This window comes from Octopus sinensis, linkage group LG8, assembly GCF_006345805.1.
Source record: "Octopus sinensis linkage group LG8, ASM634580v1, whole genome shotgun sequence".
Taxonomy (NCBI): Eukaryota; Metazoa; Mollusca; class Cephalopoda; order Octopoda; family Octopodidae; genus Octopus; species Octopus sinensis.
Genome location: NC_043004.1, coordinates 102,776,411 through 102,804,130, shown reverse-complemented (window position 1 = coordinate 102,804,130; position 27,720 = coordinate 102,776,411). Strand labels below are relative to the sequence as shown.

General features: G+C 36.4%; 1 protein-coding gene across 4 annotated transcripts in view; it reads left to right on the top strand.

Moving 5' to 3' along the window:
- Positions 1 to 27,720, top strand: part of LOC115215067 (EH domain-containing protein 3) — a 100,376-nt gene that overhangs the window by 10,066 nt on the left and 62,590 nt on the right. The window contains exon 2 of one of the 4 annotated variants that reach the window (XM_029784217.2): positions 20,842 to 20,895. The exons of the other annotated variants lie outside the window; for them this stretch is intronic. Coding sequence (XP_029640077.1) covers positions 20,842 to 20,895 — 54 coding nt within the window. The remainder of the gene's footprint in view (positions 1 to 20,841; positions 20,896 to 27,720) is intronic. 4 annotated transcript variants of the gene reach the window in all.

Below are 27,720 nucleotides of genomic sequence, written 5' to 3'. Positions count from 1 at the left end.
AAAGACTAATCTGGTGTTAAATGACAGCATTAATCTCCAGTCTCATGAAAAACAAGTTTCCACTGTTCCATCCTCATTGTTCCACCCTTTAAATGGCATCTAAAAAGTGGCCACCCAACTGAATGACATATAGCTGCTTGCAGATATTACTTTCATGGAAGCTAACAGCTGTGTACTTCCATAAACCAAAAGTAAGATCCTTTGGTAACAATTGCTTTATGGTGGTGACCCCCTTCGGTCAGACACTGACCATGGGTTTGCACCTAGAGAGTTACCCTCTGAGGCACAAGTCTGAGCAAGGTTGTTTTATGGAAGACCAGCAGTCGCCCATGCATCCCGGCCTCCCCTCTCCACGTCACCGATGTTGTCCAAGGGAAAGGCAAGGGCCGATACAGCTTGGCACCTGTGACGTCGCAATTCATTTTTACAGCTGAGTGAACTGGAGCAACGTGAAATAAAGCGTCTTGCTCAAGAACACAACACGCAGCCCGGTCCGGGATTCGAGCTCACAACCTCACGATCGTAAGCTCGACACTCTAACCACTGAGCCACACGCCTTCAACAATTGCTTTATAGAACACCAATTTCTACCACCTTTAATGTAATTAAAGCATCATTAACAACTACTTTGGACAACAATCTAAATTTTGACCTTTCCCTAGTGATCCTAATAGGAATTTCATTAATTTATATCCAATGATAACTTTCTTTTATATCACAGAAACGGTCTCCATGGTAGAACTGATTGTATTTGATGTTAGTGATTTGATATTAGCCTTTGACAAAATAGGGTGTACAAATATAGTCAAAATCCTTTCCTAAGGATTATGTGGTGGACTTGTCAACTAGCTTGAATGTCTTATCACTCCAGAACCTGTTCATCACTAAGTTCTCAAGTTCCCTGTCAGCTGTTCATAATCTTTGGTGTTTTGCTTCACACAAAATGCTTTTTAGTAAAATATAACTTTGATAGCCATTCTTGGCTTTTGATATCTTGATATCAGTGACATTTTAATCTCTGACATAATTTTTATCACCTTTTACTCAATAAGATATTTTCAATCTGTAATTTTGGTTCATATTGAACTTTGTCTTAGAGTTTTTTCTATATAGCTTGCAATCTGTTCAACTAATATGTTGTCAAATTTGAGATAGCTAAATAGGTTAGGTGTTTAGCTGAAAAGGCAATATTGGTATTTTAAAGGAAGCTGATAGACTGCTCTGCATCTATATCCAGTAAAAATAAGTTGCCGGAGTCTAAATGTCTGAAATGTATTGTTGTTAATAAGATTATTTTGTCTTCTGTCTATTAGCCTTGTGTGTCAATGCCCTGATGGATTACTATGCTGTTAAGCCTCAGTTTAGAAAGAAAAGTTCCTTATTCAGATTCTTTTTAATACTGTGTAACACATTGAGAAATGAAATAACTGATGAAGATAAGATCAGAAGTCATCATCATCATCATTTACCATCTTTTCTCCATGCTGGCATATGGGTTGAACAGTTCAACATGAACTGACCAAACAGGGCTGCACCAGGCTTCAATATCTGCTTTGCCATTGCTTCTACAGCTGATGTCTTTTCTAATGCCAACTACTTCACAATGTACTGGGTGCTTTTTATTCATGGCACCAGCACTGGTGAGGTCACTAAGTACCCACAAGACAAGGTCCTTCAACTAAGTAGGGATATGAAAGAAAATACTGATGTCTAACATGGACACAATTTAGAGAGTGTGGCTGGAACTTTATTGAAACCTCAGGAGGATGAAAGGTAAAAATTGACCTCAGATTTGAATTTAGAACATGAAGTGCTACAACAAAATACCACAAGGCATTTTTATGTGATACTCCAAGAATTCTAATATGCTGCCCTTGTCTTTTTAAATATTGAACAATCTTTATTCTCTTAAGATAGATTTGATAGTTTAAAATATTGACTTAAGAACCAGAGGAATGGTATTTTAGCCCCTTGTAAGTTATTATATTTCCCAAATAAGGCACTGGCAGGGCTGTGTGGTTAAGGAGCTTGCTTTGTAACCATGTGGTTTCTGGTTCAGCCCCACTGCATAACGCTTTGGACAAGTGTCTTGTACTATAGACTTGGCCTACCAATGCCTTGTGAGTGAATTTGGTAGACAAACGTTGGAAGTCCATTGTATAAATGTGTGTGTGTCTTTGTACTCCACCACTGCTTAACAACTAATGTTGGTTTGTTTGCATCCCTGTAAGTTAGTTTTTTTTTCAGGAAAAGAGATTGATAGAGTAACTATCAGAGGCGATTTGTTTGACTAAACCCTTCAAGGCAGTGTCCCTGCCTGGCTGCAGTCCTGTGACTGAAACAAATTAGAAACTCATTTTTGTCTTTAAACTCAAATACATTACTTATTTTTCTTAGCTATAACAATAGCAAGATATAAATATGGCCATTAATATGCTGGTATTGCTGACTTAAAAGTGGATTAGTAATGAAATCATTTTGTTTTGTGTTTTTTTACAAAGACAATTTGTTGTTAATTCTCTAACAACAAACTGTCTTTTTGACAATTATTTTAGCTGATTAGAAAATTAATCATGATTATCAATAGCAAAACTCCACCTCCTTCTCAACTGTGTTCTATAGTGTTTAGTTAGATATAATGAAATCTCTAACCTTGTTAATACTGATAACCTATATCTTGATTATTCTTTTATCATTTTTCCTTGTTTTAGTCATTGGACTGTGACCATGCTGGGGCATTGTCTCGAAGGGTTTAGTTGATCAGTTTGGCTGAAAGTACTTGTTTTAAGCTTGCTTAACTCTGGGGACACAAACAAACCAACACTGGTTGCGAAGTAGTAGGAAACAAATACCAAGATGCATATATGGTTGTGCCAAATTCACTCTCAAGACATTGGCACTCAGGGTATTGGTTGCACGGGAATTATGATACAAGACACTTAAGCTGCTCATAGTGGGACTGAACCTGAAGCTGCATGGCTGTGAAGTGAACTTTTTAACCACACAGCCATGCCTACACATATAGTTTATTAAATTAGATCTGTTACAAAGCTTGTTATCGATAGAATTATCAGACTAGGTCAACAATGAGGAACAGATTACTAGAATGACTTGATAGGTTTTTAGTACTCGTTGGTGATCACCATTAAGGTTAGTTTCCAGCAAACACCAAAGATAGTTTAGTTGAATCACTAGTATGTTGGTCTACTATCTGAATAGCTTAACTGTTTCCATGTCATTATTACCCTTGATATGACCTTCAAGAAGAAACTGTATTTTAATGACCCAAGTCATGTTACTTTAATTAGGTACCTTGGGCTGGCTTAGTTCAATTTCTGTAAGCAGACAACCATTGCGGTTGTTTTGTAAGTTTTCAGTTTTGAGTTGAAACCTTCCCTTGACTTAAACTGTAATAAATTAGCTGTTACTTTTGTTAATATTGTAGGGTGGTGAATTAGTAGAATTATCAGTGTTGAAAGAAATGCTTTGTGGTATTTCTTCTGGGTTCAAATATTGCCATGATCAAGTTTGGCTTGTGTCCTTTCACGATCAATAAAATAAAATACCAGTCAGGTACTGGGGTCAATAAAGTCAAATAACCCCAACCTCTGAAAATTGCTGGCCTTGTACCTAAATTAGAAAGGATTATTATTTTTATCATGCAGAGAGAAAGAGATATCTCTCAGCTACATAGTGATATTAGAGTTGGTGCAAGTTTTGGTGTCCCTATCTTGTTACATAGGATGTTTCTAAGAGTTAGTTATCATTCACAGAGAATTTTTAGTGAAAGATCTTGTTCAAATTACTTTTAATAAGCCCTTCTCTCTGTCTCTTCTGTACCTCACTGATAGGATGTTATTGGATTGATATTTGGGGAAATTTTCTCCGAGACATGTTAACATGAACAAAATAAATATAAAAATGATGATGATGATTGAATTTAGATAAGAAAATAATGATTATTTTGCATTATTAATACAAGTTCCAACTGAAGACTTTGTAATCAGCTTGGTTAGGCACAAAGAGGGAGGTTGTGGTATAATTTCCATGAAACACAATCAGGTCTTAGTAAAAAATAAAGGTAATATTTAAAAAAACACTTATTTTTGAATTGATCAGCTGTCCTGTTCTGGTGGGAGTCAGAAGCATAAAATAATTTTAAAATCAACCTTATATTTTTAACATCATGGAACATAGAATGTAAATTTAGACAAACTGTTGTCTGAAAAACATTAAAATACATCCTTGGAAGTTGACAAGAACTACTTTCATTAGAGTGTGTACAAGTGTGTGAATGTAATAAAGAAAATTAATTAGGACTTACTGAATTGACAGCTGATTGGGTTTATTAATGAAGTATGTTAATTGTCTGGCTATATATAATATATATATATGATATAAAATGTGTGACCTACACTAGAGCATTGCTCATACATTTGGGACTGGAGCTGTTACACATGTAAACATTCAAGGATACATTTAAAAATATGTCGTCTCATTTAAAATTTTCTCACTTTTACTAACTCTAGTTTGTCCATTTGTTGTGTTTCTGTCTTTTCTACTGCCCCTATACTCACTGCTACTCCTCTGACCCTGCAGTAAGTGATGTACTTACTGTGTCTCAGCCCACCTCATACTCCTACCTCTCCTTATTGTGGTCATATTTTCCTTTTCTTATTCATTTCAGTGTCTTGTCTTTATTGTCTCCCCAAACCTTACCTTAAACAGTTTGCTCAATATTTTCCTTCGATTTCATTCTCCGAAATTCCTTCCCTGTCAACATTTTCCTACCAGTATCAAACTCTCGAACAAGAACTGACAGATGTCATCTGTTTGGGAGAAAACTGTAAAAGCTGTTTGTTTTGGCTCCAAGACTAAATAAAAGGCATTTTATTTAATCTTATAGCGGGCATCTCTAAGAGTCTGTTGGAAGAAACATTGTGTTCTGGAGAGTGCAGTTTTGCCTCTTGATATTTTTACAAATATTGTTCTAGTCTGGTATTTATAAGTTTCATGATTATTTAGTCATCAATTGTTTGTCAGTTTTGTAATTTGTTTCCTCATTTCTGTAAAGAAGATCTCATTAACATCAATACTTTTATTTAGATATTTTGCAGGTGTGCATTATGATGTTTTAGGGCTGCAATACCTGTTGTCTTTTCTTTGAAGTGTATATTTATTCCAAGAGTATTGAAATTAAATACATATATCATCATCATTATTTAATGTCTGTCTTTCATGCATGCATGGGAAGGACGGTTGACAGGAGCCAGTCAGGTAGAAAATCTGCCCTAGGCTACTGTGTCTGTTTTGGCAGAGATTTTACGGCTGGATGCCCTTCTTAGCACCAACCACTCCACAGAGTGGACTTGGTGCTTTTTACGTGGCTCTAACACAGGTGAGGTTCGTTTTGGCATGAATTTTACAGCTGGATGCTTTTCAAGCACCAACCATGTTACAGTGTGGACTGGATGCTTTTAATGTGGCACCAGCACTGGCAAGGTAACCAACTTGCAAGACAAGGAATTATTGGATGATGTGGTGAAGCATAACGTTTAAATGTTCGACCACACAAAGGCAATGACATGTATGCTGTACTTGAAGACCCGAGAAGCCAAATGAAGTCGTAGTCATGGCCAATGCCAGTGTCATGTAACCGGCGCCCATGTCAGTAGCATGTAAAAAGCAGCCTTCAAACTTTGGGCCTCATAGAGGTAGTGACAAGTGACTGGGACCTTTGGTGATATGCTGAGCTTGAGAAGACCTGTCAAGCCAAGTGAAATTGTAGTCATGGCTGATGCTGGTGTCATGTAAAAAAACACCCATTACACTCTTGGAATGGTTGGCATTAGGAAGGGTATCCAGCTGTATAAACCATGTCAAATCAGATTGGAACTTGGTGCAGTCTTCCAGCTTACCAGTTTCAGTCAAACCATCTGACCTATGCCAACTTGGAAAGCAGATGCTAAATGATGATGGTAATATGTATGTATGTATATATATATATATATATAAACACACACACACACACAATATCCACTGAATAAAATGATAGTTGTTGAGCCAACAGGACATCCTTTATGCTTGTGGTTCTCAAACAAGGCACATTGGAGGTCAAATAAAAGAATTTTTGGTACACTTTGTATGTCATATATACACATGGCAAGTGACATTTACATTTTTGGCCTGTTTTCTCACTCAAAGAAGCTGAACAACAGTGTAGCCTTCTTCATATGGCAGTAACTACATTGATACCAAATAACCAATAAAGGTAGAAAGTCCTTAAATATCTTTCAACTTCTAAACACTAATCACTCTTGACTAAGTTATACACACACAGTCCTGGTGAATATGCTATTTGATGTTATTTGAAATTCGAATTTCAAATAATTTCTTTGAGAGTGAGAAAACAGGCCAAAGATGTAAATGTCACTTGCCATGTGTATCATCTGAAGAAGTATTATAATAATTAACTGTGATCTGAGATGTTTCATCATCAGTGTATTGGTGAAGATTGAAATGAATGGGAAAGGAAGATGTGACCAAATTGACTTAACATTAGTGGGGCATGCAACTCTTACATAAAAGGAACAACAGAAAACTAACAGTAGTAGTAGTAGTAAATTTACTGTGGGATGATCATGGCTAGAATATATACTACAGACTCGGACATGGCCATGTAGTTAAGAGGTTCACTTTAGAATCCTGTCATTATGTGTTTGACCCCACTGTGTCATATTTGACAAGTGTCTTTTTCAGTTGTAGCCTCAAATTGACCAAAGCCTTGAGTGAAATTTGGTCACCAGAAACTGTGCAATAACCTGTTGAATAGATTAATACTGCCACCACCACCACTTACCTGACTTGTGGGTACCTTCAGTGAGTTTCTTGTATTATGAGTATTTAGGGTAGGTCTCTAGTCTGTGAATATCTTAATTGTAGTACTTCCTCTCTTTTATTTTCCAGCCTTGCCTTTCTCCCTCTGACTAAGCCACAAACAAGAAATAGTAAGTAGGATGAGCTTAGGAATTCTTTTAAAATGTAGGAATCTAATTACTAAATTTCTGATCTATATCACTCCCAGACCATTTGATTGAGATTAAAATCAAGACTCTTTCAAATTAATCGTGTGAAGCAATTGTTATTGTCATCACAGCTGTTGTTTGTGTTACTTATATTAGTAGTAGTTGTAATCATCCATTCCATTCTGGTTAACTGACTCACATCATTTTCTTAAGTAGCCACATTTTTTTTTTGCGCCTTTCTTAATGGTCTGGAAATCTCTGATGTTGTTTTAACCCCTTAGCATTGAAAACTGGTCATATCCAGCCCAACCATTCTACCTGTTTTATGTTAAGACTGATGAGATCCAGCCTCTCACATCTACCCTACAATGTCATTTAAAAAAAATAAAATCACATGGAAATATCAAAGCTATGAGATAATGAATGATTAATTCCAAATAACGTGAATAAATAAGTGTTACATTTGGCAGAATGATCTGAATGCTCAGTGGGTTAAATTGTTAATGGAAGCAGCTGGTATATATTTTCTGTGAGAGAAATGTGTATAATTACACAGTAGATGGCGTCATTGCTTTTGTAATGTTGTTTAGCCCTCTGACAACACCAATTGAGCAGGCTTATCAAAGTTATTTCTGCTATGTCCATTTTGTTTTCAAGGCTGTGAGTTCTTGGTGGTAGACTTGATCCATTATCTGGTTTAATACCATTACCTGGTCCTTGGGTGCCTTTAGTAGAGCTCTCAATGTTGCAAGCATTCAGGTTAGGTCTCCAATTTGAGGATAACTTTCTTTCTCTCACCTATCTTAGAAGTCCTGGAAAAAAAAAGGTCATGAATGCTACCCTTCTATTTCTGAGTGGTATAAAAAAAAAAGAAGCAAAGCAAAAAAGGCACCACATTGTCTAATGTGTCTTTTCTTTATGCAATGTGTTATTTTGTAAGGTGCTGTTTGTAAGAGATTTGGCTGTTACATTTAAAGGGTAAAGACCCACTTCAGTCATGAATGACCATGGGATTGCACCTAGAAAGTTCTTCTCCGAGGCACAAGTCCAGGCAGGATTGTTTGTGGAAGACCAGCAATCGCCCATGCATACCAGTCTCCCATCTCCTTGCCACCAATGTTGTCCAAGGAAAAGGCAATGGCTGATACAGCTTGGCACCAGTGACCTCGCAATTCATTTCTACAGATGAGTGAACTGGAGCAACATGACATAAAGTGTCTTGCTCAAAAACAATACACATCCTGGTCTGAGAATGAAATGCACAACCTCATGATTGTAAGACCGACACTATAACCACTGAACCAACCTTCACATGCGCCTGTTACATTTACTGTGTAATAATCAGTTGCCATTAGGTTGGTTTTTAAGTAGTTTTTCTACTAGCAAATATTTATTGTAGTTAGAACTTTATACTCATTTTGGTAGCTGATGAGATGGTACACAAAGTAGCATATACCAATGTATAGTATATATTATGAGGATGCTTTCTAATGCAGTGTGGCTAATACATAAATATGTTTATAGGTTCATATCCACATATTATTAGATGCACTGTAAAATTAGGCCCTATGGTTAGCTTTTGCTTTTGCAATAACATAAAATGAGAATTAAACCAACTAATTTTTATTTTCCTGCTTGTCAGGATTTATTTACTTCCCACTTCCCAAACTGCTGGATAATTGTTTAGATATTTATTCATATGCCATGTTATATCGGGTACGGTAATGATTATTGACAGGCCATAAACCTTGTAACATCATTATCTTTTATCCTTTACTTGTTTCAGTCTTTAGACTGCGACCATGCTAGGGCACTGCCTTGAAAAATTTTAGTTGGATGAATCGATCCCAGTTCTTAATTTTCGTTTAAAAAAAAGCCTGGTACTTATTCTATCAGTGTCTTTTGCCTAACTGCTAAGTTATGGGGATATGAATACATCAACACTTGTTGTCAAGTGGTAATAGTGGTGGGACAAAGGCAGACACAATGACACACACAATCCACACACACATACACTATGTGCTGCTTTCAGTTTCCATCCACCACATCCAGTCATAAGGTTTTGGTTGACTGGAGGCTATAGTAGAAGACACTTGCCCAAGGTGCCACACAGTGGAACCGAACCTGGAATCAAATGGTTGAGAGGCAAGCTTCTTACCACACAGCCATGCCTGTGCTTAATTATATAAATTATCCTTGAGAGAATTCAGTTTGCATTTCATTAAACCACTCTCTACTTCTAATGCTCTACAACTTGGAAAGGTAACCAAAGAAACAAGAAAGAGAAAGACAGAATCCTGATGAGCTGCTATCATAGCAAAAAGTAATCAGTTTGATCCTCATTCAAAGCCATCAACAACACTACCACCTCCACCAAACGTGGCTTAACTTCATAACCTAATTTCACAAGGAAACTAAATACATATGGACATGTTCTGTTAGTCATTCATAGTGTGGTTGGATTCATTGCTCTAACCATCTGGTACATAATAGCTACTTTCCTTGCAATCTGGCTGGCACAATTGTCTATTACCATCTCAGTCATCTCTTGGGATTGTCTGTTGTGATTGCACTTTTTTGAGTTGGTATTTCTTTACAATGGATCAATTTTTCTTTTTTACGCTTTTGCATAGTTCAGATCTTTACTGCATTCTATCTTTTGGGTCTTTATAATCTTCCATACTTCAAATGGTCAGAAGTAATCAAAGTCTCTCTTTCTTGACCTTTCTCTTCTTTTTTGGTATGGTGTCCTCTTATCTCTATCCCTTTACTATGTACCTCTCTCCCTCTTATTCTCCCTAACTCTTTCTCTCAAACTCAATGAAGGAAATGTTACACCTTAAAATAATTGCAATTTGTTTGGCAGATTCAGCTTACATGATATTACCTTAGAAATGACATGAACATCATATTGTACCATCACCTGTTCTTAATAGTCCTAAGTAATAAATCATTTAAGTGAAAAGCTTTATTGGCTGGTAGTTCAGATTTTGAACATCGTTTATCTATATTTAATGTAGTTGTTATTAACTTCAGATCATCTGTGATGTTACAACCTTGACTTGTTTTAAAATATAGGTATTCGGGACTATATTATCTAATGCCTCCTTTCTTATATATATATATTTTGATAGAAATGGTAAGACAACAAAAGAATGAAAGAGACCTCGAGCCATGAGTTTCGGATGTCGGGGTGGAAATCCACGCCGCCATCTCTTCAGTTATCCGGCCATCGGAAAAAATGCTATGAAATTAACCGTTAAACAAAGGGAAATTACTGTGTGATTGACCGTTATTAAGACACGAGCTATTTGAATGACTGGGTGCGCATGTGTAGGTATGGACATGCGCGCTTACGGGAATACAATGAACATTTTTACCCCCTTTTACTCCCTCCCCTCACTTTGTTTAACGGTCATTTTCATAGCATTTTTTCTGATGGCCGGATAACTGAAGAGATGGTGGTGTGGATTTCCACCCTGACATCTGAAACTCAGAGTTTTATCATGGCTACCAAACATATATATATATATATATATATATATATATATATATATATATGGTGTGATATGAGGGATTTAACTATTTCTAGCAGCTCAAACAGCCACATTGAAACTCCCTTATTGTCTTTCGTTTAGTCTAGTTATGGTCGTTTAGCTCCTGGTCATACTTGATTGAATAGATGTGATTAAATATATTCTATCCATTATCAATTTTTTTTTTTTTTTTTTTTTTTGTATATCTTGGACGATACTGTCCAATATACCATTTTGCTTTTTAAAACAGCAGAGTGCGAGTCAAAGAAAATTTACCTGCTATTTCTCGCAAACTATGTAACTATCTAAAAGTTCCCTCAGTCTTGTTTCCCTTACAGATATCACTGTACTCTATTGAAACTTAATCCTTTTCCTGTCATGTACTAATCCCAGGTAAATTGTTGAAATACCTTTGAAACAGCTGACAAATTTTGTAGCAAATTTTTTTTCAGTTTTTATCTCACCTTGATATCTTTCCTGGAAAAAATATTTGTTCCAGAAATCTATTTCTCAGTGTTAATGCACTCCATCTCTGAATCTTTTAATTTTGTTTTATTTTGTTATATATATATACTCCTTTACTTGTTTCAGTCATTTGACTGCGGCCATGCTGGAGCACTGCCTTTAGTCGAACAAATCGACCCCGGGACTTATTCTTTGTAAGCCCAGTACTTATTCTGTCTCTTTTGCCGAACCGCTAAGTGACGGCGACGTAAACACACCAGCATCGGTTGTCAAGCAATGCTAGGGGGACAAACACAGACACACACACACATATATATATATACATATATACGACGGGCTTCTTTCAGTTTCCGTCTACCAACTTCACTCAGAAGGCTTTGGTTGTCCCGAGCTATAGTAGAAGACACTTGCCCAAGGTGCCACGCAGTGGGACTGAACCCGGAACCATGTGGTTGGTCAGCAAGCTAATTACCACACAGCCACTTCTACGCCTACAAGCAATATATATATAATAAGGAGAAATGTGGGTTGGTGACAAGAGGGCTATCCTGCCCTAGAAAATTTGCCTCAATAAACTCCATTTGAGCCATGCAAGCTTGTCAAAGTGGACCTCAAAGTTATGTACAGCAGCACTCATTGATACTGCTTGGCTCTACCACTCACATGTCCACATACACATACTATTATGTCTGCACATTTGCATATTCATACTGGTTAATATATTTACCTACTCTTCTGCTTCTTACTCTTCTTTTTGTTCATATTTAGTATGTCTCCACTGTCTTCTATTTGGTAACCACATCCTTATCTATTCTCTTTTTTCATTCATTTATTATTTTGACACATGGATTTGACCGCCCCCCCCCAATCCTGCTTCAGTTTTCTCTTGTCTCTATCTTGACTTAGAGCCTATACTCCAGACTTTAATATTTTCCATTTCCACACAGTGTTCTTCATTGCATTTACTTGTTAATACTTACTATCATATTTCCATTTCAATATCAGGTGTTATGAAGGTGGTGAGCTGGTAGAAATGTTAGCATGCTGGGCAAAATACTTAGTGCCATTTCGTCCATCCTTATGTTGTGAGTTCAAATTCCACCAAAGTCAACTTTGTCTTTCATCCTTTCAGAGTTGATAAAATAAGTACCAGTTGAGTATTGAGGGGGCAATGCAATCAACTCCCTCTCCCTAAATTGCTGCCCTTGTGCCAAACTTTAAGATCTATATTTGGTGCTTTGCTTAGCAGCATCATATAGAAGCAGTGATATCTGAAAACGACGACTATCTAGCTAGCACTCTTAACCATCATTCCTTCATTTAATTCTCTAGTTTTTCAATTCATTCAACAGCATTAACCCCCTCTTATAAATACCTTATGAAAGCATTTTCTCCAGAATATCATGGTCTCCTGTATTGTTATGCATTTTTATATTGCTTGTATTCTATGATTTTAGGATCCATTCTCTCACCCACTTATTTTAGAAGTTCTACATCATCATCATCGTTTAATGTCCACTTTCCATGCTAGCATGGGTTGGACGGTTCAACTGGGGTCTGGGAAGCCCGAAGGCTGCACCAGGCCAGTCAGATCTGGCAGTGTTTCTACAGCTGGATGCCCTTCCTAACGCCAACCACTCCGTGAGTGTAGTGGGTGCTTTTTATGTGCCACCGACACAGGTGCCAGACGAGGCTGGCGAACGGCCACGCTCGGATGGTGCTTTTTATGTGCCACCGACACAGGTGCCAAACGAGGCTGGTGAACGGCCACGCTCGGATGGTGTTTTTTACGTGCCATCGGCACGGAGGCCAGTTGATGCGGTACTGGCTACGGCCACGTTCGGATGGTTTTCTTATGTGCCACCGGCACTGGTACCACAAAGATACAAATTCCATTGATGTTCATCGATTTTGATTTGGTTTGATTTTCACTTGCCTCAACAACTTTCACATGTAAGTCTGTTGCAGTTCATAGCTGTTAACTGTTGGCATAGTTCTAGTTTCTCACTTTGTTTGAAACCTTGTGAGACAGAAAAGATACAAGTAAGTTTGAAAGACCTTTTGATGCTTAAAACAAGTTTTGTCTGATATATGGATGAAATTTAATTACACAAGTATGGGCGTTTAATATAAGGAATACAAGTGAATACAAAATTTGGATTAGTCAATGAAAACTTGGAACAATGTATCTAAAGAAGATGGTTCTTACAGGCATAGTCTTATAGGGGCTATGACAAAACATTTTTATTTGCATTTTTGTGTAACTTGTCACATTTAGAAAACATTTGTAAAACTTGCTGTAATTGATAATGATGTTGCTGATAACCAGAATAACTGCCTAATTGCCAGATAATTACAACTATAGTAAGGATTTACATTCAGTAACATAAATTTGGTTTGTAAAGCTGGTTGTTGAAATAATTGTGGTGATTGAAAATAATGGGAGTGGCTCTGCCAATGGTTGGGAGTCGTCATGTGCTACATAACTTGTAAACCACTAGAAGCAAGGTCCCAATTAATATATAAAGTCAACATTATTTGTAGACTGAAATTATCATTACAAACCATTTTATAGGATTTGATTACTAATAGCCTGGGGTCATCAGATGTAACACTGACAGTTACTTAACAAGTAACAAAACTATATTAAATAATCAATTTTTCTAAAATCATCCATTTAAGAAACAGTTTCATTTCTAAAATTCACAATTCCAGTTATTTGATATCTGCACCTAAATATGTAACTCTAAATTTTAGCTAATAGGAGTAACTTTCTTCTGTTCTATAAACTGCGTGTAACTACACAAATCAATAAGAGTACCTCTACACCTCCACTTAACTTGTTTTGAGCTAATGGGGTATTTTCTATGTGGTTGCTTAATGTATTAGAAACAGCATCCAGATTGCCTTCAATTGACACCTTGCCATCTTTAAAAAAAAAAAAGGATAAATAGGATGTGTAGTGCCAGATATACTGAAAATAAGATGTAATGGTCATATATCGAGCATCTTTGATAAGTCTGCTTGACCAGAGCCTACCTGGTGCAAAACCTTCAAATCCTGCAAATGTCTAATGACCTTTCATGGTGACCATACATCTCCGTCACAACTAAAAGGTATTATTCCAAGACTGACTAAGTTTCTTCTTTGGAGTCAGAAAATAGTTAATCTCTGAACATTTGTTCACCGCCTGTATATAATTTTCCTGCAATGAATAAGCAGTTATTAGAGTTCTGGATAGAATGCTTCATGGTATTTGTTCCAGTGCTCTGTGCTCATATCCCATTCGGGTTAACTTCACCTTTCATCTTCAGAATCAATCCAAGGTGGTGGATTGGTAGAACTATAAGAATTCTGGTCAGATGCCTTGTGGTATTTGTAGTCACTCTTTGCTTTCTGAGTTCAAATCCCACCATGGCTTACTTGAGTTGTAGACTTAACCTGTTTAACACCAGCACCTTGTACCATTGGTGCCTTTACTGGAGTTTCCTCTGTTGCAAGCATTCAGGCTAATTTTCCAGTCAATTGTTCATTGAATACAACACTTCATTACAAATAGGTAGGAAAATATCCTTAATGCTGGTAAAATACTTTATATTTCATTGTATTTTCCCAGCATTCTTTTGGCAGACTTTGCCATTCATTCTATCAGATATAATTCTCTGCAATTATTTTGTCAATTTTCACTTATGTTTTCTTATTTGCTTCTTAATTTTTATTGGTTTGTTCTATCGACTTCAAAGTTTAGCCATATTCTTCATGTCCCTAATTTTGTTGTTTATCTACAGTAACTAACAATTCCTTATTCATTCTAATTTGGGAATGTTTGATGATGATGATATACATGTATGTTGAACGTTTGAAAAGTTAAAATGAAATTATTGCATTAAGATATTTTGTCTAAGACTTATATCTGTTTAAGAAACCATGCAATGTTTTGCTCTTCTAGTGTACTTCTGTCTTCGCACTTTGGGTTCCAGTCTTATTAGGGCTGACTTTGATCATCATCCTTTCAGTGTTCAATAAAATAAGTACCAGCCATGGCTATGTGGTTTAGAAGTTTGCTTTACAACAACATGGTATTGAGTTCAGATTCACTGCACAGTGTATTGGTCAAGTGTATTCTTGTGTAGCTTCAGATTGACCAATGCCTACCTTGTTAGTGTGGGGAACTGTGTGAAAGCCCATTGTGTATATATGTGCATGTTAGTGTGCATTTTTCATTGTTATAAATCAGTGAATGTAGTTAGCATCTTGTGAATATTGCCAATAAGCCAATACATTATGAAAATAATACCAAATAATACCTTGCAGTGGTTATTTCACCTGAATCACACGAGCACTCTCTTTTCATTTTTACCATTGAAAATGCTGTGAACTAGTTATTGTTCAGTTGGAAACTTATGGCCAACAACACTATTGTTCTCAAAATATATATTATGAAATATATATAAATAGATACTGGAGTCAATATAATCAGCTGTTTCCTTCCTTTAAGTGGGCGATCTTATACCTAGTTAGGAATCAATGTATTTCTTCGTTTTATGCCAGTTTTTCTAAGCTTGCATTGGTTGAATAGATATTTGAGGCAATTTTCAAGTAAGGGATTTTTTTTCCCTTGGAATTCAACTGCAGAACCACATAGTTACAGGCTGTTAATGTTTGTCAGAAAGATTAATTCGACATTATTCATAATTCAGGCAATCTCATGGGAAGCAGTGGAAGTGACAACTTCATGTATATACTATAGTTTCCATCTACCTATTCCAGTCGTAAAGCATCGATTGGTCCAAGCCTTTAATAGGAAACACTTTTTTAAGGTGCCATACAGTTGAACTGAATCTGACACTGTATGATTGCATAGTGAACTTCTTAACCACACAACTATTCCTGTACCATAATAATAATAATAATAAGAGCACTCAGAAAGTGCAAACCTCTGCCAAGGCAACACCAACATCCTCTCAACAATTTTGCCAATTTTTAAAATGAGAATATCTGAAAGAAACTCGACTGCTTTCACAAACAAGAATACTACCCAATTGCTCTCAAAAATTAAGTAAAACAACAGGAAAAATAATCCAGAATCCTTGTCTGGTACCGGATTGATCCCAAAATCTAATCAGTTCTAATCTAATCATCTGAATCCATCCAGTTATTCTTGAGATATCTTGTTCATGGACAAACAAACAAACATGACTGAAAACAATATATCTCTGCTAAGGCGGAGGTAATAATAGAATTTTATTATCATAATTTGTGTACAGTTTTGTTCATACTTTTGAGAAAAGTATTAAAAAAGAAAAGAAAATGTTATTGTTTGGGCTGTTTTGCTCTATTTTTCTTTCTGTTGTTGTTTTCCTTATTCCTTCCTGTTATTGTTCTGTTTTGTTTTACGGAAGTGTCTGATACTCTTGTTAGTTATTGTAAAGGATGCCAATTAGAGGACTTTTAAGTCATTTCAGTGTTTTGCTTGGATATTTTCCACAAATAGAGAGAAACTGAGGTATGATCTAATTAGGCAGTGTTAGCCTGACCACCGTTACTGACTGACGTAATGAAGATAATCCTATTCTTAATTCACTGAAGACTGTGTGTTTCTGATTTAAACAATGAATATTTGTCTTTATTGATCCTTTCATACACACATGTATTTGACTGGAGAAAAAAAAAAATAGTCAATGATCTGTTAAATAGACACAAATATTTAGAAAAAAAATATTAAGAATCTCGTCAAAGCATATTTGTATATCAAGATAGAAAACTGATTTTGGTTGGGTGGAGATAAATCTGCTGTTTTGTCTTTGGCTATTCTAAAACTTCATGTAAGATTTCATAACCAAACTTTGAAAGTTAAAATTAAGCTATTGTGATTGTCTGACCTGCAAATAAATCTAGTTGTGGCCTGGTAAGGAAGAAAGATATCTGTATCATTGTCTATTTTTCCATACTTGCATGGGTTGGACAAAGTTCATTGAGATAGGTCTTTTATTTTTTTATGGCTGGATGCCCTTCCTGTTGCTAACCTTCAATTGTTTCCAAGCAGAGTAATATCAACCCATGGCCCAGACAAGTTTTCATAGAATATTGGAAATGACAATGACATATTCACAGTTATGTGATGGCAAGACTAAGAGAAACAAATACACACACACATACATATATGATGGTCATCTTTCAGTTTCTGCTTACAAAATCCATGCACAAGGCTTTGGTTGATCCATGACTATAGTAGACACTTGCCCAAGGTACTAATGCATTAGGACTGAACCCAAAACTATATGGTTGGGAATCAAGCTTCTAACCCACACAGCCACACCTGTGCCTAAAGGTATGTGATGGAAAAATCAAAGCAGACTTGGGTGGGATTTGAACTTGTAACAGTAAATTCAAATCCTACCAAACTAATGTCTATTGATTTCTTTCTTAAGCACAAAGCAATTTTGTTTTTTTATAACCGAGAGTATGAAAGACACCAATTCCAAGAGTTCATAGCACAAGGAAAAAAAAAAGCTGGTTTTTCTTTTAGCTAAAATGTTATGAATTTGAAATTTGTGATAAAAGTAAATATTGATACATTCATTGCCATTGCACTGGTATAGCTTGGTTGAAACCTTAACAACTGTTGCTGACCAACTAATGCATTTGCTAGATTTATCAACGGATCAATACTGTACACTCTAAGCATTATAGGATATATTATGGAGTGTTTATTGACAACTAGTCATCACGCTCTTAGCTCTTGTAAACAGCAATGTTGGTGATGAGTTCAGTTTAAGAGTTCACATTAAAGCTAAGCGTTATTATGTCACAGCACATAGCATTTACTAGTTTATTTCCTCCTGCTGAAACATTGCATTGATTAATTCTTGTTTTTATGAGAAATTCAGTTATATATATACTCTTTACTCTCTCTCTCTCTCTTTTACTCTTTTACTTGTTTGTCATTTGACTGCGGCCATGCTGGAGCACCGCCTTTAGTCGAGCAAATCGACCCCGGGACTTATTCTTTGTAAGCCCAGTACTTATTCTATCGGTCTCTTTTTGCCGAACCGCTAAGTGACGGGGACATAAACACACCTGCATTGGTTGTCAAGCAATGCTAGGGGGACAAACACAGACACACAAACACATACACACACACACACACACATATATATATATATACATATATACGACAGGCTTCTTTCAGTTTCCATCTACCAAATCCACTCACAAAGCATTGGTCGGCCCGAGGCTATAGTAGAAGACACTTGCCCAAGGTGCCACGCAGTGGGACTGAACCCGGAACCATGTGGTTGGTTAGCAAGCTACTCACCACACAGCTACTCCTGCGCCTATATATATATATATATATATTTTTTTTTTTTTTCAATCTCTCCTCTGATAATTCAAACTATATTATCCTCGTATCACATCATTATCATATTTTGTGTGTGTGGTGTGTGTGTGTGTCGTAATGTGTTTCTTGAACCATCGTTCTACATATCCCAATCGTAGACATCTGCCAGTAGTGAATGTCTTAACTTTCTGGAATCTAATTCTATTTTCAACTCATCTTCAACCAAGCATCACCTATTCAATACTAACCTAACAGGTATCATCTGTTTACATTATATATTTCAATGCAGTCCTCTCATCTCTCTCTCTCCCTCATCTGTCAATCTCTCTCTCTCCGTCATCTCTCACTCTCTCTCTCCGTCATCTCTCACTCTTTCTCTCCGTCATCTCTCACTCTTTCTCTCCGTCATCTCTCACTCTTTCTCTCCGTCACCTCTCACTCTTTCTCTCCGTCACCTCTCACTCTTTCTCTCCGTCACCTCTCACTCTTTCTCTCACGTCACCTCTTCTCTCCGTCACCTCTCACTCTTTCTCCGTCACCTCTCACTCTTTCTCTCCGTCACCTCTCACTCTTTCTCTCCGTCACCTCTCACTCTTTCTCTCCGTCACCTCTCACTCTTTCTCTCCGTCACCTCTCACTCTTTCTCTCCGTCACCTCTCACTCTTTCTCTCCGTCACCTCTCACTCTTTCTCTCCGTCACCTCTCACTCTTTCTCTCCGTCACCTCTCACTCTTTCTCTTCGTCATCTCTCACTCTTTCTCTCCGTCATCTCTCTCTCCTCCTCCCTCATCTCTCTCTCCTCCTCCCTCATCTCTCCCCCTTTCTCTCTCTCCCTCGTCTCACTCCCTCTCTCCCTCGTCTCTCCCTCTCTCCCTCGTCTCTCCCTCTCTCTCTCATCTTTCTCCTCCTCCCTCTCTCTCTCATCTCTCTCCTCCTCCCTCTCTCTCTTCATCTCTCTCTCCCCTTTCTCTCTCTCTCTCCCTTCTCTCCTCTCTCCTTTCTCTCTCTCTCCTTTCTCTCTCTCCTTCTCTCTCTCTCCCTTTCTCTCTCTCTCTCCTCCTCTCTCTCTCTCCCTTTCTCTCTCTCTCTCACTTTTCTCTCTCTCTCACCTTTCTCTCTCTCTCGCTCTCGTCTCTCACATTTGTGACACACATTTTCTCCTTCTTCATAATTCATTGCACATTCTTATTTTTAAATATCATCATGGTCATATTTGCTGTTATAAACTGTTTTTGTTGCTTGTAAAATCTGCAGATGGATGTGCAGAACAAAACTTTTTTTTTTTTTACTTATAATGCTTATAACGTAGTGTTGCTTAATGAATACTAAATACATCCTTAGTAGTTGTGATGTGTAATATAGTGACATTTTAGTAGCTAACACTATAACATTGCAGTATGTAATGCTGTGGACTAACATAATAACACTCTAGCACTAAGACTATAATGGTGACTTTACAATATTATTTTATGAACCATTGGTGTTTATTTCTCAGTTTGAAAATGAAAAATCTTTTTGTTTTTTAAAGATTAGGTGACATGCATTAAGTTCTACCACATGCATAAGTGCAGTATGAGATACACCATAAATGTGCTGTGATTGATGGTCAACAGTTCCATCCACCCATCTTTGTATTGTACTATTTCTGTGAGGGCTGTGAGAGTAGAGTCCTCAGGTACCTCCTCCAAAGAGTCCTACCAGATGCAACTGCCAGTAAATATGGTAGAACCTCTGACGAAAGAATAGCAGGACAGATTTTATAGACAAAACCAACTGGCAAGAGATCTGAAGGTAGACCACAAGAAATCAGCTTAGATAATATCCATATCTTTGGGGATTCCAGCCAGAATTTTTTGCTGACTGTTGTTAAACAGCAAAAGTGAAATAACAGTGCATGTTATTTTGGAAATGTAAAACTTCCTTCGTACATCAATTTCCACTCCACCCCTCTCTCTTATTTCGTTTAGTTACAATAAGATTCCGCCCAAAAAACAGCTCTAAATTTGTGCAAAGTGTTTATTTAGATATCTTTGTACTTTTGTGTATCCCTATCTATGAGATTTGTCTGCAAAGAAGACATTATTATATTTGACTTCAATTTTTCTCTCCTTCAGGTTGTGCACTGATACAGGAGATAAAGTCTCTCTCTCTTTCCTCCCTCTGTAGCTTCCTGTCTCTATCTTTGCTAATTAAGCAAACCACACTTGTCCTCTTTTAGCCGATGCACTCATTAAATTTCCACTAACTGCCATATTGTATTGCAGTTCTAATACTTGAATTGTAAAACTTAAGTCTTTTAAGACAAGCAGATGTTTCTCCCTAAATGCTGGCCCATTGTTTTTGCATTTATAAAACTTGATGAATATATCATGATGTGAGAGAGAAAAATTATCCAGTGAATCCAGTATCCAATGTATTTATGAAAACTGACAATGCTAATATTAATACATTGTTTTTCGTGTTTTTCTTGTAGATATCTTTTTTCATTCTTTGGGTACCAGTGAGAACCGGTACTTAAATGGAGAAGGTACAGTTATTCTAAAGGATGATTGTTTCACCATCTCATCTCCCTAATTTACAAGGCTGCAATCGTTTTGTATGGCTTCCAACTCATATTGCTTTTTCTTGAATAATTACTGATTTTTGCTTTTTATTCACTTTTTGGATTGTCTTATGATTTTAACATCACCGTTTTGTTTTTTCCTTCTTGATTGTCCAAAGCAGTTGAACACATTTAACGAGTGAAATAACAAATATAAAATAAAATAATGTATGTTACTAATTGTGTTTTGATCCTTCACCTTACTTTTCAGTTGGACACTCTTTCATGCTCAAGTCTAAATTCTATGCTTGCTTGCAGCTATATCTCCAAAGATATTGGTGCTTCTGAAGTGATGCCCATCATTATTTGTATTTCATTCCATTCTTATTCTTCTATTCTGTCTGTCTGTCTCTGTCCGTCTCTCTCTCTCTCTCCCTCCATGCTCAGGCATGACTGAATGGTTAAGAAGTTTGCTTCAAAATCATGAAGTTCCAAGTTTGATCCTACTGCCATTGCATGGCACGTTAGGCAAGTGTTTTCTACCACAGCAATGGGTTGACCTAAATTTTGTGAGTAAAATTGGGTTGCCAGAAACTTTGAAAATCTTTGATTGATTTTACCTGTAATTTAAAGGTCTGATTCTGTCACACCTGGCATCACACTGATTCTAGGAGAGGATTAAATTTAGGGTACAAGAATCTGTGGAATGCTAGCTATTTTCTGTAAGTCTATAGGGAAGTTGTCTGGAATATTCATCATTAAAACCATTGAAGGATCCATTTACCTTTACATGCTTTTATAGAGTTAAGGATTCTGAAAAAAGAAAATAATATTTACAGGAGCACAGACTGGTAAGTAATTAAATCTTTGAAGTACTCGGGGAATATATTGTATTCTATATAGTGTAAGACCTCTTCAGCTGACAGATGCTTTTAGATATAATTCAGCTGGCAATGGGTTTCTTTGAAGAAATTGTTAAAGGAAATCATTAATTACTCCTTAACTCAGCCCAGTTATGCTGTATAGCCCCACACTGAGGATGGCAGATGCACTTGAAATTCAAATACTTTAAACAGAGATTTGCAAAAGATAAGCGAATGAAGCACACACACACACACACACACACACACAACACACACACACACACACACACACACACACACACCACACACACACACACACACACACACACACCAGAATTGTCTACAGCCTATAACACCTGGGCTTTGTCACCTATCTCTCTCTCTCTCTGACAGACTTTGAAATAACCCAAAAAATCCTATTTTTAAATAGGCATTGAGTAACATGACTCACACTGTGAAGTGTTTTGCAGAATAAATATGAATTGGGTTGGCTTATATATGTATATATAATGTGTGGGAGAGGGTATATACATCTAACAATACAGTTTACATATTGTGTATAACAGGGATATTTTAAAGACTGTAGAATAAAGCTGTTCTGTGGGTGTGCACGTGTCTGATGATAAATAACAATAGAGTTGTTAAACAGTGAGTAATACCACAGTAGGATCGTGAATTGGTTAACAACAGAGGAGTAGGTGAAGTCAGGCACCAAGTGAGACAATAAAAAGCATGTGTAAACCAAAGCGACACATTTATTCTTAGAATTATATAAATTTATTTCAAAAGAAGTGTCTTTGAATACATTTTGTATGTTTGCCTCTTAGTCGTGTCCTAAAGGAACATTAAGGCACATGAGTTAATTGGAGGACGCGTAAGTCTTGGTGATCTGTGTTGGAAACAATGCTATCATTCATATGGCTAGGGTTTAGGGTATTGAGCATTCATATGGCTAGGGTTTAGGGCAGTGCTTTTCAACATTTTTGCTGGAGCAGAACCCCCAAGGAAACATTTCACTGGCTCGAGGAACCCCTGTGCAATAATTTAATAGTCTTATACACACATATCTGCACAAGAGACTTAAAAATTACTGCCGATTTTAGCAGTTTTGTAACTTCTTGCAGAACCCCTGGACTGTACTGGCGAAACCCTAAGGTTCCGTGGAACCCTGGTTGAAAACCACTGGTTTAGAGTATTGAGCTCATGATCACCAGATTCAGTTCTTGGACCAGGTGGCATTTTATATCCTTGAGCAAGACACTCTGATTTACATTGCTTCATTCTACTCAACTGCAGTGAGTATCAGCTCAGTGCTGGTGCAGTCCACTCACTCTCCCTCTGGCTGTCACACCCTGGATGTTTTGCTGGATTTTGTGGAATGGCTAAGAGTGTATCTATGCCTGCATGCACCTACTCCAGCACCTAAAACAACTGCTGAAAGTATGATGCATATTACTAAGCCGTACTCTCTCACAAGTGATGGTTATCTGTACTGTACTATAGATATTTTAATTGGTTGGACATTTCATTAAATTTTTTCAATTAACGTTGAAATTATAATAACAAACTTAAAAATTTTTGTTGCTCATATTGTATGATTTCAATTCATGGTGATATTTAGTTTTATTGAAAGGTTGACTACTATGCTGAGGTTCAAGTGAGTCTATAAACTGAAGAATTCAATTTTATTAATTTTGTTTTCATCGTCTTTGTTATATTTCGGAATGGTCATTTTGCCAGTTTAGCCAATAAAAACACACGCACTGTGTTTTTATTGGCTAAACTGGCAAAATGACCATTCCGAAATATAACAATATCTGTTTCAACACACGACTTCACATAAAAAATCTTGCACAACAAATATTTAAACATTTTCATCGTCTTTCTATCAGAAATATAAAATATAGTGACTGGTATCTTTCTACTCAGATATTTCCTTGTATCAATTCTGGCACTTGTGCTTTTAATATAGAATTGTCATCCTGTTCGTGAATTGCTGTTTATTCTCAGGTCAGCCCAACCCTGATCAGTAAGTCATTTTATATTCCGAGCACTTCAATGTCCTTGTTTTCTCTTTTAAAGCATTAGTTTTGATAAGAGGGAAATTTAGCTGCTATTTCTAGCACATCATGTGACTAAGTAGACACTTTCATTCGCTTCATTTTGTAGATTATATTTACTAGGATATCTGAAAATATAAATAAGGTGTGAAGTGACTAATTGTGTGTGTGTGTGTGTGTGTGTCTAGTGATTCAGGGATTACTGATCATATGATGAAAGAGTGAAGAGAATGTTGGTGTAAACATCTAGCTTATCAAGGTTATCCCTACTTCTTTTATAGGTTCCCCACACCACAATTATTTGCCTTAGTATAGTCCATGCTAAACTTAATAATTCATTATCATTGTCATTTAATGTCCACTTTCCATGTCAGCATGGAAAGTGGATGACATGACATGATCCAGTGAGCTGCAGGGCCGTGTCAAGCTTCAGTGTTATTTTTAGCATGGTTTCTATGGTTGGATGCCAACCACTTTACAGTGTGTTTTGGGTGCTTTTTTTTCATACCACTGACACTAGGGAAGTTACCAAGTAACTTCCAAGACAGGAAAGAACAGGGAAAAGAGGTGGGGGGAGGCTTCCTCGACTCAATGGAGTGTTAGTATTTTGAAGAGGGAATAGGTGAGACATGATTTGAGGCCAACCACTTTACAGTGTGTTTTGAGTGCAAGAAGTGAAGCTGGACTTGAAGCTTCACGGTATCTTGTTCAGTGTCTTGTGTTAGAGAGTTCAAATCTTGTTAAAGCCAAGCTTTATCTTTCACTCTTCCTGAGTTGTTAAAATAAAAACTGGTAATTAAGTTGTGTGGCAGTTTTAGTAAAAAATAACTACATGTGTATTTGGGTGTTGTTTCCTTCTCCAGTGTATACTTTTGGACTTTGGGTCTTGTCTTTATATAAGCTACAGACTCTACCTTGTTAAATTTCATTAGACTATTGTAACTGGAAATGTCATTCTTCTTGGTCTTGTGATATTGACTTTCTGTTATCAGTAAAGATAGCCATAAATATTTTCTTCTTATCAGTTCTGTTTTCAGACACAGATTTTAATATTTTTATCACAGCTAGTAATACCAATCTACTATGTCTTATTGTTTTCAGTGAACTTTTGTTTAAATCCTCAAATCTACTGTCTCTAGCCTTAAAGCTACTAATTACCTATATACACAATACAGTTGTCAATGTATGACGCAGTTAATCCAAGAAAACCAAGTTGCTTTTTGACAAAAGGGATATTTGCAGCTGTTACAGCTGATTTTACCTTGGTTTTATTTTATCAAAGGCCATTCACAAGTATCATAAAACTGGGTTACAATTAAAAAAAAAATGTCAATTTTAATCTTTGTGAATGGTAGATATGTACGCTGTTAAAAGCGGTGAGCTGGCAGAAATGTTAGCACGCCGGGCGAAATACTTAGCGGTATTCCGTCTGCTGTTACGTTCTGAGTTCAAATTCCGCCAAGGTCGACTTTACCTTTCATCCTTTCGGGGTCGATAAATTAAGTACCAGTTACGCACTGGGGTCAATGTAATCGACTTAATCCCTTTGTCTGTCTTTGTTTGTCCCCTCTATGTTTAGCCCCTTGTGGGCAATAAAGAAAAAAGATATGTATACTGTTAAGTTTGACATGGCCTGGACCGATATTGGCAGAAATATTTCTAAGCTAGATAATGATTGTTTTTTTTTTTTTACATGTAGGCATAAGGCCTTCAAAGTAGGGGATGTAATCGATTATATAGACCCCTTGTACTTGACTGGTATTTATTTTGTCAAACCTAAAAGGGCAAAAAGGGAAGTAAACCATGACAGGATCTGAGTTCACAATGTAGAAATTCATTAATAAATAATACAAAATAGTTTGTCTGTGATTCTGTGGATTTTGCAAGTCCACCACCCTGTAATATATAATATTACAAGAAGGCTGTGTGTCAGATAGTATTGTTTAATTTGCAATTAAGATGTCTTTGGTTCAATCCCACTGCGCAGAACCTTGGGTATATGTCTTTTTAAATGATTTATTGTACTGGCTATTTATTTGACCTAGATGTGCTTCTTGCTCATTTTAAAATTTGTTAACTTTTTTTTCCCATTAAACTAGATAAAAACTTTTGCTCTTTGTTAAACTAGATAAAACTCTTTCTGTAATACAAAGATATTAAGATATGTTCTGTTACAAATTCACTTGACTTATTGACACTGTGCAGTTTCTGTGCCCATTTATGTTCAGAGTTGAAGTCACCATCACAAGTTCAGAAAGTAAACTGCTCTTATTGAAAGAAATTTTCAGCTCCTCCAACCAGACCTTTTGACAATATCTGGAAGGGAAGTGAACACGATCGATCTTTTACTAAATTCACTCCCCAATCATTAAATTTTCTAAGCTCTGATAAGAGAAATTAAAGTACCAAAAATAAAGCTATTTCACAGTGATCCTCTTTTGTTAGTATTATAACAAAACATAAGGCAGCAAGTTGGCAGAATCATTAGCACACCAGGCGAAATGCTTTGCGGTATTTCATATGTCTTTATGTTCTGATTTCAAATTCCGCTGAGGTCGACTTTACCTTTCATCCTTTCGGGGTCAATAAATTAAGTACCAGTTGCATACTGGGATCAATCTAATCGACTATCTAATCAAAAATTTGGGCCTTGTGCCTAGAGTACAAAAGATTATTACATAACTATGTATTGCACTAGTTACTAGGAAATCTTATTAAAACTTCTCTCTCTCTCTGTTGAAGGGTTTGGGTCAAAACGTTAGACTTCTCTTCCTTAGAGCAAACTAATTTATTCCACTTTTTGAACTGTTAGTGACATTGTACTCTACCGTTATATATGGAAGCCATATGTAGAGAGTAGTAGTAGTAGCCTGGCATCATTTTGATTGCTTTGTACAGGAAAAGCAGTTATTAGTAATTGTGATAGTGGTATTTTTGGACTGAAAGATAGGTCATTAGGAATAACACTTAACATGAATTCATAAGTATTAACTTCTGTGGTGTAACTGAGAGAGAGAAAAAAAACTGTGTTTTGAGATTTGGGTAGCTATATTGAAAATTATGTTCAGTATCATTCATACTTTCTCTTTTCAAACTTCCTTATTGTCAAAACCAGAACCTAGTGCTTTTTTTTTTTATTATTATGCATCTCTCTTCCTTCTCTTTTTCTACTTCTTTCTCTTTCTTTTCTCCTTCTTTTCTGCTTACTCCTTGCTAAAATATATTCAATACATACATCAGTGTATACATTATTTATTGATAATTGAATGTTTCAAATAATGCAGTGTCAGTTCCTTTGATGGACCCTGCAACATGATGTTAAACATCTCCCAACCAATGACTGGAGATTATTTATATCATTTACAATGATTCTGTTTCCATTCTCAATTTAAAATTAATTTCTGTCGCAAACTACAAGTTCCTTACATACTTCTGTGTAGATAGATGTATGAGCTTTGAATAGTTTTGTTTGGCCTGTTATTTGAGATATACATAAGGAGGCAAACATTTTGTTATAAACACTTCCAAATACCAATGAAGGGTGTGTGCTACTTACGTTTTTATTTTCTTTATTTTTAAAATTTTTTTTTTATTTTCTGAAAATTCCTGCCAGAATGCTTGGATCTACCTTATTCATCTTTGCTTTTTTCAGCCCCAATTGTTTTGACAGAAACAAAATTTATTGGGAAAGTAACTGTTTCTTTTATTTCTCAAGTTTTTTGAGTTTATCATTTCATACTCATTGAATACTGCTCATTGGAACTGTCACTTGCTATCTTTGTGTGCACGTGTGAACACACACAACACACAATTATACACTAACATTCTACATCACATATAAAAGGAGGTCATTTATCTGATTGGCAAATATTCAATCACCCAACATA